We start from the raw sequence: 21,678 nt of genomic DNA, 5'->3' as shown, positions 1-21,678 counted from the left end.
AGCCAGCACTTTCCACCACCAAGAAGATCAGACTATGATCTAAGAGAACCAGATTCAGAATTCCCACTCTACCACGGAAGCTTGCTGGGCGACCTTGGCCCAGTCATTCTCTCTCAACCTAATCTACTCTTTCCAAAGAGGGCTGTGAAGATAAAATGAATGATGGGAACCAAGGTATGCCACCCTGAGCATCTTGGAAAAAAGGGTGGGGTGCAATGAAATCAACATTGTTTTTCTATGATGCAACTTGCCAACTTTATGACACTGGATCTTGCAAATCTATTGCAGGAAGCAGCAGATCTCTCCTCTGGCACAGGGAGCCTTCTGCTTTGATCCCCTTCAGCAGAAAGCACCACCATTTGCAGAACAGACCCAATGTCATGCTCCCAGCAAGATCACCCAAGGGCAGGGACCAATCCCAAACGAGGAGGGATGGAGCGAAACAAAGGACTCCAGCCCATCTCCTAAAACGCCTGCAATTTGAGACTGCTCCATCCAGCTGATGGCCCTCACTGCCCCAAAACATTCCTTCTTCTTTTGAAAGCTGTGCAAGTCACACAAGTCCACGGCACAAGGTTCCCTCCCGCACATGGAGTGCTGCATGAACACAATGCAAGATGCCTTGCGCACAAAGAACCTCCACAGAACTACCTAACACATCTCACTTTGTCTACACAAGCTCTAGCGGAACATTACAGGAAAATGGGCCACTCAGATCTAACAACCAGTTGAAGCCCATTTCAATTACACCATATTGCTGAGGGGCAGAGAAGGGAAGTACCGTGGAAAAACGAGCAAGCAGTGATCAGATACATTTCCCCAAGGCCTGCTCTTGGCCAGTTACATATCCTTTTTTACCCGAAACGAAGTGGCCACTCCAGGAGTCAACACGGGGAACAAAAAATGAGGGGCATGGTAAGCACTGCAAGAAAAGGGGGGGGGGGAACACAGCAACTCTCCGATTAAGTACATGTTGCAGAGAAATACACAGATGAGGAGGGCTCATCTATTTCTGTTCTACATCAATAGCTTCATAACAGTCCAGGCTCCCAAGTATCGACCAAATACATATGTTTTTATTACTCTCAAGCTCAGAGAAGGGGACTGCCGCTGTGCTATTGATGCCCAGATCCCCCCTTCGCATGTTCTCATTGTGAGAAGGAAGAGCCTCTTGTTGGCTGCTTATCCGTGGCCAAAGAGCTGGTGTGGGCCAGAAAGGGGTACAAGTAGCCATGGTGCCGGGAGCCAACGAAACCAGATACAAGCTCCTAAGACAGCAGGGGAGGGGCGGGTGGGACCCAGTGATGAGGCACAATTCGGGACGCCGCGGGAAGAGACTTGGTCATCCTCTGCTGCTCAGCAGCTTCAGGAGGCTCTGGCGATCTCCTCCTCCTGCTTTGCCTGTTTTCTCACAGCACACCAGTTCTGGCTGCCCGACTCACAAGCCCCACTGCTTACTCGTTGTCCTGCCAGTCAGAGTTATGCCAGCCCAATCTTCTGCCTGCTGTGGTGCCAATGTCATTGCAGTGATAAAATATGGGTTCTGCTACAGTGATCCAAGCAGAGACACCCCAATCCATTGTCTTCCCATGAGGGAGGGACATTCTGAAGTCTGGCAAGCACATGCTTTTCCCACTGGGTCTATCCAAAAGGAGCTCTCCACCGGGCGAACAGGACTTCTGCCAATGGAGGGGCAGTCCACTGTGGACTTGCATACTGTGCTGAACCCACTCCCGGAGCAGCATTTCAAGGTGTCAGTGGGCAGCTGCAGGAAAGGGGAGGTAGGAACACTCCACTCTCCTTATGCTGGGGCTGGATGCAAGGTCATCACTCACGTTTTTTGATCTTACCCTTCTAATCTAATCTTTCAATTTATTGATCGCTCAATCCTTGCAGAGCTGCTGGCTCTGAGCGATTTATAGTTACTCATTTCACAAGGGACTAACACTGCTTTATAGGGATAAGGGAGGATAACACACATCATCTTTCCATAGCACACGTTTTGCAGCCAACGGGGATTTGTTCAGTTGCAACTCAGACATGATCCGGACAGCATTTTTCCCATTCGGCTTGGCCGGATGACGTCAGCTCTTCCTCTCCAGGACTCTTCGGGTCGCAGCTCCATACTGCCACTGCCTGGCTGGAACTGCCCATTACAGGCTTCTTGATGCCGAAGAGATCTTCTAGGCTTTCGATCTTGCGAGCACTTCCGTTCGTCAACTAACACTGCTCCACCCCACGGAGGGGGGGTCTCGTGTGCCCACCCTCTCTAAGGAGTGGTACCCATTTTATCTACTCGCTGAAGCTTTCGAACCGCTGGGTGGATGGCGAGCTGGGGACAAGGCTGGTAGCTCACACCAGCGCGGGGCTAGAACTGACAACAGTCCTGTTCAGCTCAGATGTTACTTTTAACCAGAGGATAAATCCCCTGTGCCACCGCTCCATCTACCTTTCCTCTTAGGAGCCCAGGGCAGCACAGATGGTTTGCCTCTCCTCCACTTTATTTCTGAGAACTCTTGTGGGACAGCACATATGTTCCTCCCATTGTACTTCAGCACAATCCCGCTTATACCCCCCACCCATGTACCAAATCTCAAGGCAGGATACGCAGGACATGCCCCTGCCCAGCCTTTTAGGCAGTGCTACCAGGCAAGCTTCACAGCTGACGGGGGATCTGAACCCAGGGCTCTTTAGCCCATGCCCAAAACAGCTCTACCCCGCTACAAGGCACTAGCTCTTTGATACAGCAGAAGGCAACAGGAGTATCGCCATGCACAGGATCCCGCAACGGAATGGGTTATATTTTTCATGAAGAGGAAAACATTATTCGCTCTCCTTCCAGTCACCCACCAGGTTTCCCACATCTTTTCCAAACCGACATCAAACAAGCATAGCGGCACAATTGTGTTTTTTCTTGGTCATGGTTAAATGGCATGGCTGAATACTGATACCACGGGCCAGGACTGCCTGTGACCCAGGTGTGAAGCCGTGACGTGCTTCAGTTGTCTTGAAGTCCTGCAAGGCGCTCAGCAAGTCACAATGAAGGCAGTTACACAAGGGCTCTGTCTGCAGGGGCCGCTGGCATCTCCCGACATAGAGTCACGACGAATAGGCAGAGTTAAGCTCAGCGAAGCACAAGACGAAACCTCTGGGATGCCTGGCATCTTAACCAGCATTAAGGCACCTACGGACAGTGCCAGCTATGGTTCAGCTTTGGGTCTGCCTGGAGACGTTGCAATGGAATCTCCCTGAGACATCTTAGATCAGGCTAGCTAAGACCCACACAAAATTACAGGGTGTCAATTCAGCCTTTCCCAAAGGAGGTAAAACCTCTTAGAAGGATGGGGAAGTGGAGGCTTGGATGCCACACAGCACCTCAAAGCATACTTGGGAGTATGCAACAGGCAAGAGCGGAAGGAAGGCTGAGAAGCAGAAACTGCTGGATAGGGTGGCTTTGTTGGTGCTCAGCTATTAGCACAAAGGGCTCTGGAGCTGGGAGGAGAGATTAATCGTAGCAAGTAGAACAGGTGAAACTGCTGAGCTGAGACAGGAAGTTCTGAATAAACAGAGAGGAGTCTGGGGCTAAAGTCATGGTAGCCACTGCTGGTACATTCAGATTTGTGAATCCCACTAACTTCACTGGGGCTCACGCCCAGGTAAGCGTGCCTAAGAATCCAACTCAAAAACTACCCCTCCCCTCTCCTCCACAGCACAAAACCCAAACAGATGCACAGCAAGTCACGTAAGCCAGACAGCCGCCCATGGAACCGTGAGGGCTGCCATGCACATCCTTTAAGCGTGCCTAAGAATCCAACTCAAAAACTACCCCTCCCCTCTCCTCCACAGCACAAAACCTAAACAGATGCACAGCAAGTCACGTAAGCCAGGAACCGTGAGGGCTGCCATGCACATCCTGAAACCCTCTTCGCCATCAAACGAGCCCATTTTGCTCTGAAACTGGAGCGCCTAATAGAGAGCTAAACCCAAGGGCAGGAAAGTGAAGGCAGCCAGAACGCATACGGCCGTTTTACAGCCCAGGCAGAACTTCCCATCAGCCTGAAATAGCAGAGGAGGGGCGGCTGAACTCGTAGGCCACGCTCACGCTACACCACCCCCTCCACATCCATTGAACACAATTTAAGTGTAATGGCAGTAATTTTACTGCAAAATAAGGAAAAGTACTGCATAAAACCAGCCCCATTTCCCATCAACGGCCTCTGCCACTTAAGCCTCCCCAGCCAAACTACCCGATCCTGCTGCTGGCTTTTCCTTAACTGAGCCTGGCCGTAACAAAGGAAGGGAAAAAACAAGGCAGATGTATTTTTGTCCACGTAAGAAAACAACAACACTACTATTCGCAGGCAGAGCCAACATCAACATGTCAGGGAGTGAGATTATGCAAAAATACATTGGGGTTGGGAGCTCCAAATGCAGCACAATCCATCGCGAAGTTCTCCCGCCAGTCCTTTGAAGTAAATGCGAATTGAGAGAGAGAGCAGATGCCTCCATCTGACAGAGAGACTGATTCAAACGTGGCCTTGGCTGCTGGAGAATGTTGTGATGGCCACAGGCATAGGCTGATTCTCCACTGGCTTTTCCCTCCGTTGTTTTACAGAACACACGCTGGAACAGAAATTCCCCTCTGCATTGCATGCTGCTTTCACTTCCTTTGGTTATCGGGTTTTATGGTACCTTCCATGCTCCACGCCACTTTTGAGTTCTTTGATCCTCAGATTTTATTATACCTTCTGCATAGATTTGTGGCCGTTCACCCAGTATGGCATGCCCTGAGGTATTTGAATGTGGTTTTGAGCTGCACTTTTTCCTCCCAGTTGAGAAAATGTGGAGCAAATGCTAGATGCAGAATAGCCCATAGACAGCTTTGAAAGGAGACTAGACAGATTCATGGATGAGAGGTCTATCAGTGGTTGCTAGCCATGATGACTAAAGAGAACCTTCCGAATCAGAGGCAGTCAGCCTCTGAATCCCAGTGCCAGGAGGCAACCTCAGGGGAAGGCCTCAGCCTCGATGCCTTGCCATTCGCCCTCCAGAGGAACTGGTTGGCCTCTGTGTGAGACAGGATGCTGGACTGGATGGATCACTGGTCTGATCCAGGAGGGCTCTTCTGAGGTTCTTTCGTTCCTGTCTCCCACATTTAAATGGCCAGTATCTGCAGGCGGAGGCAACCACCTCTCCATACTCTGTGGGAGCGCTGCCTCCGGACATCACTCGCTTTGGGACTGAATGTGGAAACAGTCACACAAAGCAGTACTAACACAAGAGAGGCAGACACCCCATCATGCTGGGAAATCTAAGAGACATGGGACAACAGATGCCCTCCCTCTGGGATTTTGACGGTTTCTTCTCTCTTCAGATTCAGAGCGGAGGATTTTGTTTGTTCAGCAACAGGGCATGGCACCATGGGAATATATACTCAGCTGGATGGCCACACTTTAATGGGACTGGGATGAGACTTGGACACCCAAATATGGCCAACTGGTGTAGTGGTTATAGTGCACAACGAGGACTGGGGAGACCTGGGTTTAAACCCACACTCCACCCAGAAGTTACTCGGGTGACCTTGGGGCCATCACTCTCCCTCAGCCCAACCCACCACAGAGACCTGTTGGCAGAATAAAACGAAGACCACGCATGCATGAGGCCCAGAGCTTCTTGGAGGAAAGCAGAGACAAAAACGAGACAGATAGGATCTGCTGTGATAGACAGAATTGGCCTCATAGGGAAGGCAGCACAATCATCAGGGGGTGGAACTGGGAGCCTGAACCTGAGTTGCAGCAGGCTGAAAGTACTGCCCGGTGCTAGATGAAAATGCTCCCCATTTCATCTAGGAATTAAATACTCCACCAAATTTGACCTGCTTCTTTACTTAAACATGTTGACCATTCCAGAACTGAGGCGGTCATACATGATTGCATGCTGCAATGCGTTTCCAATAGCCCAGATGAAGGGCCGTTTTCTCAAGACCCCTCTGGACCAGCGCTATTGTGACTGCCCTTTGATAGAACTTGACTCACCATGTCATGTTTTCTTCTACTATCCAAAACATGCAACAGCAAGAGAAAGATTCCTAAGAAAATGGCAGCTGAAATATTCATCTTTTCCTGATGCAGCAAGATTAAGACTACTTCTGAGCAGCCTCTGCCAAAATTGCATCGTGGATGTGGCAAATTTTCGTTTTACTGTTCTTTTAAATTCCTAAAATTTTTTATGGTGTACGGCATATGGGCTATTCGACTTAAATAAACTAGAACTAGAACATCGTTACAGGGATGGAAAGAGCACAACCGTATTATCTCCTATGCCATAAGAGGGCTTCCCTAACCTCAACTGTGGCACCACTATCTAAAGCAGTGGTTCTCAACCTTCCTAATGCCGCGACCCTTTAATACAGTTCCTCAAGTTGTGGTGACCCCCAACCATAAAATTATTTTCGTTGCTACTTCATAACTGTAATTTTGCTACTGTTATGAATCGTAATATAATGTATATAATGTAAATATCTGATATGCAGGATGTATTTTCATTGTTACAAATTGAACATAATTAAAGCATAGTGATTAATCACAAAAACAATGACCATCGAAAATGTGTGTTTTCCAATGGTCTTAGGCGACCCCTGTGAAAGGGTCGTTCGACCCCCAAAGGGGTCGCGACCCACAGGTTGAGAACTGTTGATCTAAAGGCTCTGACATTCCTAGTCCAAGACCCACCTCAACTGTGGCACCACTCACTATCATCACGATCTGTAATACTCAACGCACATGCTCATTCAGCCAATGTGCACTGTTAATTAAGCTCTCACAGGCAGTGTCCTCATTCCCTCTAGACTCCACAGAACATCTGTGAAAAAAACTAACTAATGGAGGCAACTGTTCAGGTGGCCTCCACCATTTCAGCTAGGATTATAGTCCATTTTGCTGGCAGCAAACATGACAGAACCCGTAGGGAAGGGATATGAGGAAGTCCTGTAAGTAGGCACTCACAAGCACCTACGGCATGTCAAAATTACCTCCGGGGGCACACAGGGGGAAGTATTATCAAGATGGCTTTTCTACTTCCCTCTTGCCCCTTTCAGGGCACAAACATACACATGAGCAGACCGGCCACTACAGGGGACCCCAACCTTTTTGAGTCTGTGGGCACCTTTGGAATTCTGACACAGGATGGGGGGCACAACCTCCATATGGCTGCCCCTGAAGGCAGAGTCCACATCAAAATGTCAGGGAGTGAGATTATGAAAAATCTAATAGTAACTTCAATACTTGTAACAGAACATCCTTTAACATTAATATATTGTTTAAAAATAATATCTTTCAGACACACAGCTTACTTTCAGTCACACAGAGAATGTCCTTGTGCTGTGGTGGCAGTTGCTGCCGAAGCAAAATTTTAAAAATCCACATAGCCAATCAGATGCCCCACTGGGCAAAAGCCCTTCTGGCCTTGCCCATTCCCTAAAAATATTTGGTGGGTGCCAGGGTTCCCTCTAAGCTGAGTTAGTGTGAGCTAGCTCACAGTTTTTTAGCCTCCAGCTCACAAATTTTTGTCTTCGCTCAGATGGCTGAAGAGCAAACTAATTTATACAGTAGCCAAATAGCTTTCTCAAAACTTTAATGCCACAAAGTAGAATTTTTGCTCACAAGACTCCACAGCTTAGAGCAGGGGTATCAAACTCATTTGTTATGAGGGCCAGATCTGACATAAATGAGACCTTGTTGGGCCGAACCATGTGTGTCATAAAATGTAATGCTAGGTAGCAGAGACATAAACTTTATAAAGGGCACAAACACCAAGCTTTTTAAAAATTAAAAACATGCTTAAAACATTAGCACTCTTGCAATATTTTGTTTATTTAATAGTGTCTGATCACTGACACCTCTTGCTCTGAATTACTGCATCAAAATGTGCTGTTGCAACCTTGAGTATGCTAGTCAAGTGTGTATCTGTAAGCTGCAAACCTACTTTTGATTACTGACATTCACTACAGAAATCTCATGCTCAGAGTTCTGAGCCTAGGACCCAGGGGAAAATATGAAATGGCTGGGCATTGCGAGATTTTGTACATAAATTGCTTCATGTGCTGGACAAGAATGTGAGAAGGCACCATGACACAGACTGAGAGCTATGCATTTGTCCACAAAACTACAGACTTCCCCAGTGGTCAGTATCAGCCTACTATCTGGGAAGTCTAAATTCAAAATCCCCAAAGGAAATGTGCTGGGTGAACTTGGTCTGGACACATACTCTCAGCCTAATCCACCTCACTGGCTTGTTGTTATTCCTCATCTAAATAGTTCACATTGCTTTCCTACTGAGAAAGATTGGATCATGAGGGTGTGAATACAGTGAAAAGGGGGAGGGATCCAGGTGCACCCAGGAGAACCACAGCATAACAAGCTTATCTGTCTCTCCTGAGCGACTGAGAGAGTCTGGCAAAGCAAGCTAGACACAGCAGCAGCAGAACTGGAAGAAGCAGTAGGAGAGAGTGGGGGGGCTGACAGAAGCCCTCCAGGGGCCTTATCCGGCCCAAACCGCATGTTTGACACCTCTGGCTTAGAGGGAGCATCGGTGGGTGCCAGGAAAGGTGTTGGCAGGCACCATGGCACCCAACAGCACGATATTGGGGACCCCTGGGCTACTAATATTTGAAAGCCCACAACTTGCATACTTGTTGGCAAAGATGAAAATAGCTCAGACTTTTGAGAAGATGAATGATGGAACCTTAGATATGAACATATGGCACTTCTTATACAGATTCAGATTACTGGTGCTTCTAAGCTCAGTACTGCCTTCTCTAACTGGCAGGTGCTCTTCAAGACCTCAGGAAGAAAGAGATCTTTTCCAACACTTTTAGCTGGAAATTGTGGGGACTGAACTGAAGTTCTTCTACACAAAATGCATCTTGTCCCACTCTCTGCTACAACCCCTCACTAACTCCTTACGGCAGCTTCTTGAGAATATCGTCACGGAAGTGCAAGCGAGTGTCTTTTGAGCAAGACAATTACTACTCAGTTTGGGTTGATTGTTTTGAGGAAAGGCAGGCACATAATTGAAACTGGGGCAGGGGAGAGAATCAACTTCGCATTTCAAGCTCCATTTCCTGCCCACTGCCCAGGTCAGTCCCACAAATTCCAATTGCTACAAGAGATAGATACCGGCTACCTGAACGGAGGAGGGGGGATGATATGATAACGCCCCCCCCCAGGAAAGCTCTGAGAACTTGTTATGATCAGAGTGACCCGCTGTCGCACCTCAGATCCATAATCCTCTATCAATCAGCTGTCCGTTTGCAGAGATGGATAGGCACAGAGTTATCCTTGATGCTGAAGCTTGTTGTCATTCTGGGCCATTAGAAAGCAGGATTGAGAAAATGCAAGAGTGACACAGACACAGGGAGGAAGAGCTTTAAGGGTTTGTCAAGGCCAGACTCCCCCCACACCCCAGCCAATCAAGGCTACCTGTAATATACACACACAAGCTGCAAAGACAGTGAAAGACAAACCTCTGCAGAGAGGAGATGGCCACACCCAGGTTACAGTGGAGGCTTTAAGTTAGAGATCACCAACTAGAGACTTCGGGATGTAAACTGGCCCAAAAACTTTCTCTGTCCCGAGGGCTTCTCCCTTACCCCTGCTATTATGCTCCTCAGATACTTTCTTCTACTGGCAATGGGCTTAAAAAACACACACACACACACCCCACCTCCACCCTGTGGGAATGCACACTTCTGTGCCAGAGTTCTCCCACTAACAGACCTCAGCCAGTCAAGCCAAGATCCAGGGAATGGGGCAGCAACAGCCACACTGCATAAGGAGGCCTGAGCCAGCATCGTCAGGACAAACACATGAAATAGTTACATTCCACCAGAGCCTCTGCTGCCGTTAAAGGCTGAACAGTACAGAGTCAAAGGAGCCCTTTGCCTAGGACTTCATGCAGTCGGAACAAAGATTGGTATGCTGGCACTTCAGCCCTTTTGAAATACAAAATATAGCCCCATTTTTTTTAATGAATTGCTGGGAAGTAAGTATTGTAGCTTGCCTGATACTCACAGGGTGCGTTCAGACGTGCCATTTGATCTGGTGCCGTGACTGTTCAACAACGGATTTTATATGCACGACCACAGTCAACATCTGCCTCCCATCCCCAGCCATTAGTTTCCAGCTCAAAAACCCCTTTAAAACGGAGTATTTTGTTACCAGGTCTCAAGAGGTGTTTTCTCAGTTCTCCCATTTAAAGCCCCATTTCCCCCCTGTGCGATTGCTCCTCCGGTGTCAAGCCACTTCCGGTTTAAACCCCCTCCCCGCTCGAAAGCTGCGGCAGAAACCCGAGACTTCCACTTTTCGCCCACCATTTTTTTTTAGCGTCCGCGGTGTGCACATAAATTGAGCTCCTCCACCACGGTTATAAAACCGACGTTTAAACGGTCACTCGTTCTAGCGTTTAGATGAGTTCGGGATCTCACAGAGGCCGTTTTCGGGTCAAATGTTTAAAGGGAAGTCTTGTTGGACGGTTTGGATTGATTCACCCTGGTGGTTCTGCGCATACACCATGGTAGTTCCCCCCCATTCTACAGATGAGTGCCTATGCGCACGTGCAAACTGAGGAAAAATAAAAAAAAACCCGCTGACACATGCTTCCGAGCATCGGTAGTGTAGATGCCGGGGAGCGATGTGACTGTGTGGTGAGGTGGGATAAGGGAGGTAAGTGTGATCGCAATTATCCAGATCAACAATAATCGTGTCAGAACTGGACCAGTTTAAACCGCGCTCAGCATGCCATCTGAACGCACCCAAAGGTACCTATGTTAATTTGAACTGTCAGCACAAGAACATAGGCATTCACATATCTGTAACCCTGGAAGAGACTGTGAAGCTGTGGGGGGGGGGGGGGAAGAGTCCCAATGCCACAAATAGGCCTTAGGGAAGAACTTGAGGTACAGAAAGTGCCAGCTCATAACTTCAGCAGTGGCTGAACAGAGTAGCTCAATGAGGAGATGAGCCTCAGTGAAGGAGGCGTGCATTGCTCATGCGAGTCCCCCAGATTCCGTCCATGGCCTCTTGAGCAAATCTCCCCAGCATGTTCCTATAAACCATCTCCAGGATCAAGTACAGGGAAAACACTTTACCTGGCTGGGATCCTGGTGAGCTGCTGCTGGTGAGAGAAGACAAGACTATGCAGACCAGCGCTCTAGCTCCATGTAAGACACCTCCATTTGCAGGAGGGCCTTGGCTCAATGGAAGAACGCCTGCTTTGCAAGAAGGTCCCAGGTTCAGTCCCTGGCATCTCCAGTGAAAGGGTCTCAAGCAGAAGACCCACCTTACCCAAAGAGTGAGCTAGAGGAACCAATGCGTCTGACTCAACTCAGCACAAAGAAGCTTCACATGTTTCTACATGTTTCTGTAGGTTCAACAAGTCATAAATAAGGTATGGGTAATTTAAGTTTGACAATAATGAGGGAGCAGGCACGTCCCTCTTTATTGCCAGAGCTTTCAAAATCAAAAAAAGGTTTTTGCTCGGTTTCACCGAGTTTTGTTTTCATGACTGAATTTAAATAGGCATATGACATACCTATATTTAATAGTTATATTTCATACTGATTTAATCTGAACTTTAGCTCATGCAAAGAGCAAAGTTTGAGTCCAGTGGCACCTTTAAGAACAGCAAAGTTTTATTCTGGGTATAAGCTTTCGTGTGCACACAGCCTATACCCAAAATAAAACTCTGTTTGTCTTAAAGGTGCCACTGGACTCAAACTTCGTTCTGCTGCTTCGGACCAACACGGCTGCAACACCTGAACTTAACTCACATAGATGGACATGTTCACATGTTCTTCAAGCCACACTGAACTGTCATGGGGCACAACAGTAAGGCATAGTGATAAAGTGTGGGGAGACCTGAGTTCAAATAATGACATTCACGGCATGACCTTGGACCAGACACACCTTCTCAGTCTAAACAACCTCACACAAGACTCACATGAGGACAAATATTGGGGTGGAAGGCAGGTATGACTGGCTTTTTAGAGGAACAGCAGTTATTCATTGGTTTCCTTAGCTTCTGAAAATTATGACTGTAAGGAGCCACAAGCTGCTGCCCTGTGATTTACTTAAGCACCTATCTACTGGCAAACAGAAAAATGAAAACAGAACCCATCCACACTGGTGTTAAGCCACAAAAATTATACTACTCATGTACAGAAATATTTGTGACTCCATGCTACCAACCAGACAATTTACTTGTATACGTCTAGCAAAGTGGCTCAGAAAATTTACACACCTATAAAGGAACTAACACTCTAAAGGGATAGGAGGTCACGTGCATATTTAGCTGAATTTTGTAATAACGCATACAAGTCAGAAACTGTTTCATGGCATGGGGTTGCAGTTATTAGGGCTATAGCATGCAGGAAATGTACTGTAGTTTTACATACAATGCCTTAAGACTGTATACTTGGGGAAAGGATAAAGATCCACTGTAGCAGTTATAGTAAAATACTTTCAGGATGATAAAATAAATTTCCTGAGAGGTATTTTTCAATTTCTCAAGTTTCCATGCCAAAACTCAGGGCAAAACAACAACAAACACAGACCTGCTGTGATCTAAAGAATATTGTGTATGACCTTGAAAGGAAGGCTTTCTGCACATGTGCAAGGACTTGGCCAGCTTCTTTCTAAATTCAGCCCCCTGCAATTAGATGCTGTTGCAGAGGGTCCCTAACCCCCCAATCCTCCCATGCAGCTTTCTGGAGGAAGCAGAGTCCTTCTGTGAATAGGAAAGGGCACAGAAACGTTCTAGCCTGGGGGTTCCTGACCCTTCTGAGCCTGTGAGCACCTTGGCACGGCTAACGCAGGGTGCTGGGCACAGTCAAAAGAATGGCTGACACAGGAGACAGAGCTACAAACCGAGGAAACCCAAGGGCAGGAGACAAAGAGGAGTAATTTTTAAAATACACTGAAAAAGAGGGGTGGTAGAGATTGAGAATAAAACCCAACTGTGGTGGCATCTCCCACTGAAGCGTTATTTTAATCTGCACACCCCATCAGATCTCCAGTGGCCTATCAGAAGTCCTGCTGGGCAAGTGCCTCACATAACCCCACCCACTTTCTAAAAAACTTGGTGGGCACAACCTTGGGGACCCCTTTCTAAGTCTCGGGGGGGGGGGGAGTCTGAATTTTTCTGCTTCCCCTTCCAAGTCCCTTCAACATGCTGAAATCTATTATAAATTTCTAGCCCTCAGTGGGTTCACTGAAGTGTCTGAAAACATGAATACCACTTACAACTCTAGAAGGGAACATTGGACTTACAGTGAAGGTTCCTTCTTTTTGAGGGGGAGGAGGACACTCTGATACGCTTGGGTTCCTCTTCCCAATCCCTGGAGGCAGGAAATCGATTGCACTTTCCATTTCCATCTCCATCTACGGAAGGGGGAGCCCACCCACAGCCTGGAGACTTCCACAGTGGGGCCAGGACACTAGAAGCCCTCCCAATGTTGCCCTCCCAAAGTACAAAGAATACAGAGCATGACTTGCCCCAGACCGAGAATTCCAACCTATACCTTGTGGCTAATAGCCACTGATGGACCTCTGCTCCATATGTTTATCCAGTTCCCTCTTGAAGCCGTCCATGCTTGTAGCCCCCACCACCTCCTGTGACAGTGTTAATCCATGTGTTAATCCATTCTAACGTGACTGCTCAGCAATTTCAATCAACTCTGCCTTCTGTTTCATTTTGTTCAGAACCTTTGAAATCAAAGGCATGGGGGAAAGGGATAAAGAAGGCCCTATGGCCAAGGCAATATCAGAACATCCACTTGTTCTGCTTGTTGATACTGGTGTCTCGAGAAGATGCTGGGTGTCTTGGCATTGGTCAGAGAGACAAAGAGATCTATGCACAGTAGGCTAAAATGTAGAACCAGGGACTGGAATGTTTCCTGGCTGAGAGACCACTCCCCCTGGTCCAGCCTGATGCAATTGAGCCAATCTGCTTGAACATTTGCTATGCTGCTGATATGTTCTGCTCTGAGAAAGGCCAGATGTTGTTCTGCCCAGGACATGATAGTTGACTCGTACTGTAGCTTCTGGACTTTGGTGCCTCCCCGGCGGGTCATGTGAGCCTTGGCCATGGTGTTGTCTGTCCAAATACATATGTTCAATTGAGACAGATGGTCTTGGAAGTGGAGTAGTGTCAGATGAATTGCACACAGTTCCAAAGGTTTAATGCTGAGGGAAGCTTTTTGATGAGACCACTTCCCCTGCATGTGGCCAGTGTGCAATGGGCTCCCCAACCCATCAAGCTAATGTCTGTTGTGATCTGTAGGTCTATGGTCACTTGGAAGGGTTTGCCTACAAGCAAAAGTCTGTTGGAAGTCCACCAAAGAGGTCCTTCTTGAGATGCTGACTCTTTTGTGCTGTTGGAGGGCTATGAGAGCCTTTGATATGGCAACAGCATCCACTGAAGTACCCAAGAGTGTGCCCAGGCCCAAGAGATTGTCTCGATAGCTGCAGTCCTGTAACCTAGCACATGTGCTGGGATCATCAAGTCCATTGATTTCACAGAGTGAACCTGTTTCACAGTCTGAACAATCTTGTCTGCTTTGTCTAGTGGAAGAAACATTTTTTTTCTGCATTGAATCTATCACTAACCCCAAATGCATGACGACTTGGGGAGATGTTAGTTGGCTCTTCTGGAAGCTGATTAGGAAGCTGTGAACTGGAGTGTTTTTGATTGAAGGTGAATCTTAGATCCTGCCTGTCCCAGGGAGTTATGGGCCATGAAGCCCTCCAGCTTCAGGGATTCCACAATGGTGTTTAAGGTTTCCATTTTGAGCTTCCTGTACCTTACAAACCTGTTCAGGAATTTGAGGTCAAGGATAGCCCTCCAGTCCTCATTCTTTTTGGGAACTATGAAAAAAATAGAATAGATGCCTAAGAACCTTTGCACCGATGGCACAGGTTCAATGGTGGTGATTTCCAGCGGATGTCTGATGGCATCCTGTGTGCATTCTCTCTTGATGGGGCAGTGAGAGACTGGTGAGCTCAGGAATCTGTCATAAGGTAGGGTGACAAATTCTACTGAACAGCCATGGGTTATGGTTTCTTTTACCCATCTGTCACCCTGACCTGGATAGCCCAGTCCAGCCTGATCTCATCAGATCTCAGAAGCTAGGCAAGGTTGGTCTTGGCTAGTATTTGGAAGGCTGACCTCCAAGGAATATCAGGGCCGTGACGCAGAGGCAGGCAATGACAAACCACCTCTAAAACATCTCTTGCCTTAAAAACAAGTCTAGCTCACTGCCTAGTGGTGCATAAGGCTAAAAGAGCTAGAACTTCTGGCTGCCAGAAAATCTGAGGATCTCCTGGCTACTCGACACATAATGTCATATGATAATTACTATTAATTACAAGAAGGGGGACCCACAATACTCGTGGGGGGGAGCTCCACACGGAGGAGGAGGAAGTAGCCGCAGGTAAGCCTTCTCACCCCCCCCAACACCAAGGCCCACGCGGCTCCCAGTTGTCGGACCCACCAAGCTTTCTCCCTCTCCCCCTGTGGTGGCAGCAGCGGTGAGGCCTGAGCAGCTGGCCTGCCAAGCCTTCTCCCACCCACCCCCAGTGGCAGCTGTGGCGGTGGCGAGGCAGTTCTCAGAGCGTTCTCTGCACATGCGCAGGGAACGCTCTTACTTTTGGGGGGATTTAAGCATCCCCCCCTATAGTTTTTTTTTATAGATTTCAGATTTTTCTGCACATCTGGGGATTGTCCCAGATGTGCAAGAAAATCTCTTTGCCCCCTAGGTGCCCCCGATGTGCGGAAGTACTGACTTGGGGCTCTGAAGTTAGGCTTGGATTTGGTTCATGACTGCTGCTCAGAGTCTGATCCAAATCGTCGAGGCATTCTATACGAATGGAAGGACTGTGAACCATAATTTTTCTGCCGTCTGTGTTTTATAGGTGAACGGCGTGACCTTCTCCTTGTCCTTGGTCTCAATTGTCCTCTAGGCGACCCCCAAATACCTTGCTGCCCAGGAAAGGCCAAGATTCCACATGAGACTTAGAAATGGAGTCCACATTCCAGGACTTGAGCCAGCGACGTCTTCTGGCCACCACTGTGGAAGCCATGGCCCTTGCTGAGAACCTGACCGTGCCCCGGCTAGCATCAAAGGCTGCTGCCCTCTCCAGACTGTCCATGGGCTCTGTGGAAAGCTGAGTCACCTTTGCTATCACTGGGATCTTCAAGGGTGCACTCTCCCTCTTTTGGAAGAGCCACCCCAATACTAAGCTAGCCACAGGAGCATCTACCCCTGGAACCTTCAGTAAGCTGGTTACCTTGGTAAACGTCCAGAAGGTAAACGGTTACTGGTAGGATCTGACCATTCCTCTGTTATCTCAGTTTTTAAAAAGGAGAGGAAGGGAAAAGCTAAACTCAGCTCTCTAACCCTAGAGAAAACCTCAGGGGCCCGTTGATCGTCACTATCATCATCCTGTTCCTCCTTTTTTAAAAATGCTTTATGGACGAGAGCGGGAAGCTTCTTGTGAGAAAAAAGGCGGGGAGTTGGCTTGCTCTGTTGAGGGACTTCCATCCTCAGACAACTGGGCCTTCCTCTTTATCCAGATCTGCATCAGAATCCTCAGAGCCTAAGGGGGAATCCCTCTCTTCAGATCTGTAGTCTGAGAAATTTGAATAATTGCTCCTAACTGCTTTTACAGTGAAGGGTGGGGTATAAATCCAATCTCTTCTTCTTCTTCTTTGACTGACTGGAGACAAATTGTTCTAGCTAGTCCTAGAAGTCTAGTGGGACAACATAGCCCGGCCCCACTTCCCCCCTTCAGCTCCTACAGCAGCACTGAGCAGGCTTGATGGGTCGATACAGGCCATCCTGGGTAACCAATAGAGGGTGCAGTTTTGGCACCCAAAATTGAGCCGGCTTCTTCAGGCTCCAAGCCAGGCAAGCCTATGGCTCTCTCCAGGAGCTCTGCCGCAGTGGGATGGCTGGGCAAACAGGTTTGCAGGGATTTCCTGCTCTGCTGCCGGGAGATCACCTCCCTCGGAAGGGGTCCCATGGTCAGAGACCTCAGCTGCAGACACCACCATGCCTGAAGCAGCAGGCAAAAGGCAAACAGCCTTGGGGAAGATGAGGCCAGAAGACCAAAGTTTGTTTTTTAAACAAAGGTAAAGGGGCACACAGAAAGGAACACACCTGGGAAGAGAAAAACGAAGTGCAACCAAAGGAGCTCCTTAAAGGAAAATCTCAGGAGCTCTCTAAATCCACTGCTCTCTCGGGTGGAGGCAGGAAAAAAACCTGAGAGTGGGCTCCCCCCCCCCACGGAGATGGAAAGTGCAATCAATTTCCTGCCTCCAGCAAGAAGCAGAACCCAAGCGTATCAGAGCATCCTCCTTCCCTTGAAAGAGTACTAAACAGTTTATGTGGGGCTTATTCATTGTTCTCAGCTCTTTGCCCCTCATAAGAACGTAAGAGATGCCACTGTTGGATCAGGCCAAAGGCCCACCCAGTCCAACACTCTGTATCACCCAGTGGCCAGAAATACCAGTGCCATCAGGAGGTCCACCAGTGAAGCCAGGACATTAGAAGCCCTCCCACTGTTGACCCCCCCCCCCAAAGCACCAAGATGACAGAGCATCACTTGCCCCAGAGTCCCTATCTATACCTTGTAGCTAATAGCCACTGATGGACCTCTGTTCCATATGCTTATCTAATTCCCTTTTGAAGCCGTCCATGCTCATCAGCTGCCTCACCACCTTTCCCTCAATGCCTGCTTTTCAAGCTCCCACATGGCGATGCACCAAGCAGCCATCCTGCACAGAAAGTAAAAAGAATCCCACTTGATCTGTCTGCAAGCTCCAGCAGCTTCCCTTCCACAGATCACGTGAGCCCAAACCATGCCATAGATTACTTGCAGAGAGAAAAAAAAAACAGGTGACAAACAGCATGCCACCTCAACAGGAAGACAGAATACATTTTAAGGTTCTCTGCTGCCTTCTGCCTTAAGCATGAACTGGTACAGTAGCTGCTTGGGCAGATGGGGAACTACAGCACCAACTCCAAAAGACTTCCCATTTTTCAGGCGCACAGCCTACAAAAGCAGGCTCAGTGAGCTTAACAGCCAGTCCACATGTGCTGCTTCATACATATATTTGTCCAAACGCTATGGGATAAAGACAGGTAGGTCGGTTTGAGAGCCAGTTTGGTGTAGTGGTTAGGAGCACAGACTCTATTCTGGGGGAACCGGATTTGATTCCCCACTCCTTCACATGCAGCTACTGGTATGACCTTGGGTCAGTGAGAAGTTCTCTCAGAGCTGTTCTCTCACGGGCAGTTCTCGAGAGAGCTCTCTCAGCCCCACCTACCTCACAGGGTGCCTGTTGTGGGGAGGGGAAGGGAAAGGAGATTGTAAGCCGCTCTGAGACTCCTTCGGGTAGTAAAGGGCGGGGTATAAATCCAATCTCTTCTTCTTCTAGGTCAGGCATGCCTAACACTGCACAGGACTGCAGCCTCTTCACAGCCCTCCTCTCCTCCCAAGCAATGGTAAACCAGGCACTAATCCGATAAACTTTCAGGTGCCTGGCAAGGACACTTGTACTCTCCTGGGCCTTTCAGATTCACCCTCCCCTTTATAAGACTGTGCTACTTTAATTTTATTTACTTAATTTATTAAGACACTTATATCCCACCTTTCCTATTGGTTCAGGGTGGATAATCACACCCTCAACTAAAACCAAAGATAAAATAAAAGCCCCAAATCCCTCCCCCGCAGAAAAGCTGGCTGTTGTTCAACCTCCCTCAGATCTCCTGGCACACAGGATGACCTTGCACTGCCTCCTGAATACCTCCAAAAAGAGGGCCTATTTCACAGAGCATGATAGAGAAGGCTTGGGTTCTGGTCGATGCCAGACAGGCTACCCTGAGTGGTGGGATAATCAACAGATGGCTGCCTGACAACCGTTGTTAGCACACAGGGACATATGGAAGGAGAAATCCTTCAAATATGTGGCTCCTAGGTCGTGAAGGGCTTTAAAGGTCGTAACTAGCACCTTGAATTGAACTCAGAAACAGCCAGTGAAGCTGTTTCAAAATGGACAATCTGTTCCTGGCAACTAGTCCCTGACAGCAGTTTGGCTGCTGCACTCTGGACCAGCTGCAGTTCTGGGCTGTCTTCAAGGATGGCCCCAAGTAGAGCATATTGCAGTAATCCAACTGTGAGGTTACAGAAGCATGGATTGATGTGACCAGATCAGTTGGGTCTAGGTAACAAGGCGGCAAATCAGAAGCAGCTGATAGACGATGTGACCAGATCAGCTGGGTCTAGGTAACAAGAAAGGCGGCAAATCAGAAGCAGCTGATAGAAGGTGCTCCTGGCCACTACGTCAGCCTGTTTTTCAAAAACAGCACCCCCCCCCCAAGCTTTTAACCTGCTCTGAAAAAGCCAACATTACTCCATCTAGGACAAGCGGATTCAGTCCCTTCACAATATCAGCCTTCCCAACCAGCATTACTGTTGTCCCATCTGGATTCCACTTGTTCTGCCGTAGCCACCTAACCACTGCCTCAAAGCACCAGCTAAGAACCAAGATGGATGCATCTGGAGGTCTGGATAATGAAATACAGAGCTGGGCATAATTTGCATACTGATGATGCCCAATCCCAAAGCTCGAGTCAATCTCATTCAGGAACCTCAGATATATACATGGAGTAGGTATTAAGAGCGTAGCCCCTTGGGGGTTTCACTCTTTTCTGGCTGACCGGACACTCCCCCAGGGTGTGTGTGGTCAACTGCATCAAAGGCTACGGTATCAACAGGGTATCCAACGGTATCAACAGGGAAGACTGTCTCCTGTCCAGCTATAAACAAAGACCATCCACCAGGGCAAACGAAAGCTGCCTCAGTACCAAATCCAGGCCTGAAGGCAGAAATGGGCCAAAGGCAGCTGTGTCATTCAGGAAACCCTGGAGTTGCTGTACCGCCATGAGAGATGTAAAATTTCCCGAAATTTTGAAGCTCGGAAAAAAACCCGGGTTTTTCCCGGGGAAAATGGAAATCTTCGGAAAATTTGAAAAAAATGCTACATTGGCACTTCTTTTTTCTTTTCCAGATTGAAAGTCATTCTCTTACTTTAGAAACATAAAATCTATGGACATTTTTACTTGGCGTGAAATTATCACAACTAGATTAAAAATATAGTGTATCCAAACAATTATTACAAACAGAATACCCACCCACATGCAAAAACAAAACTGAAACCTTTTTCTTTTCTTGTGACAATAGAAATGCATCTTGTTCTTGAATTGGAGAGTTCAGTTTGTAACCTAGGACTTGCTTGTCCACAGTGCACAGAAATAAGATCAATCTGATACCATACAATATTTTTTAGAAATGATTTGGAAAATATTTGAACACCTTGTCCTAAAATATTTTATTCATCATGTAAAAATAAAACGTTCCATAATAATTTCTTTCTTTTCTTTTTTCAATTATTCCAATTTTTCAGAAAAAAAACCAAAGTTTTGGGGGGGGGGGAACAAAAAAGGCTTCAGGAAAAAAACGGGAAAAAAGTTTTTTCCCCTAATTTTTCCGGGCCCTCACATCTCTACCGCCATCCCACGTTTCTTTTCCCAGTTTCATTTAATGCTGGTTTAAACTGTTTCATTGCCTTTTATTCTGATTCCACTGATTTCTATCCTGTGACCCTGCTGCTTTACTGTTTATTTTCAGAATTTCCTGCTGCCGTAAGATGCCTTGCAACTGCTTGTATGGAGACAGCATATAAATATTTTATATAAATAGTAAATGTTCCACTGAACTTCACTTTCAGTTAATCTAGGGTCCATAATCAGGTTTCATCTGACAAGAGTTCTCATCTGACAAGAGTCCAAGCATCACTGCTGCCTACAACATTACTCCGCTAACCGGTCATCTGGGATTCCAGAACTATTCTGTTCTTTTGCATTCGGGACTCTGGCTGACTGTGGTCTTTCCCATCTCCTACAAAAATATCATCCAAAGCACCGGGGGGGGGGGACCAATAAGGAACTTACTTCCGTCATCCAGGGGCCGTTTTTGTACTCCGTAACCGTAGACTGAGGGATCCACAAGGGGTGTGGAATTATTCAAGTGGGGAATATCTCCAATTTTAGCAGCAATCTGTTGAAAAGAAAACATTTTTAACATGTTAGCATAGATACTACCATTTATATGAGTGGACTGACTGAATTTGCCTTTCCAGTAGAGTAAGCATGAGTGCTTTCACACATGCTGAATAACGTACTTTCAATCCACTTTCAGTGCACTTTGCAAATGGATTTTACTGTGTGAAACAAAATCCACTTGCAAACGATCACTAAAGTGCACTGAATGTGGATTGAAAGTGCACTATTCAGCCTGTGTGTGTAAGTGCCCTATAAGTCACACCCAAACATTCCGTAACACTCAAAGCATGACCAAAACAGCATCCAGAATGGTGATATGCTGCTGAGACAGTGATCCCATGCAAACAGAAGCAGACTTGTAATTTTGATAGATGGGGAAACCAAGAGACAGGAGCAATTTTAGCTCCCTCCCTGAATGCGCCCTTTAACTTCTTCCCATGCCCCCAAATAGTTGCCATTCATTCCCCAAAAACTGAAAGAGATTGGGGGGGGGGGGG

General features: G+C 47.5%; 1 protein-coding gene across 4 annotated transcripts in view; it reads right to left on the bottom strand.

The window, feature by feature from the left end:
* FUBP3 (far upstream element (FUSE) binding protein 3) overlaps positions 1-21,678 on the bottom strand; it is a 98,457-nt gene that overhangs the window by 50,790 nt on the left and 25,989 nt on the right. For all 4 annotated transcript variants that reach the window (XM_015411510.1, XM_015411519.1, XM_015411524.1 and 1 more), the window contains exon 2: positions 21,071-21,176. In XM_015411510.1, coding sequence (XP_015266996.1) covers positions 21,071-21,176 — 106 coding nt within the window. The remainder of the gene's footprint in view (positions 1-21,070; positions 21,177-21,678) is intronic.

This window comes from Gekko japonicus, unplaced genomic scaffold, assembly GCF_001447785.1.
Source record: "Gekko japonicus isolate JY-2015 unplaced genomic scaffold, Gekko_japonicus_V1.1 scaffold463, whole genome shotgun sequence".
Taxonomy (NCBI): Eukaryota; Metazoa; Chordata; class Lepidosauria; order Squamata; family Gekkonidae; genus Gekko; species Gekko japonicus.
The sequence above is the reverse complement of the archived record's forward strand: the minus strand, read 5'-3'. Positions and strand labels throughout refer to the sequence as shown.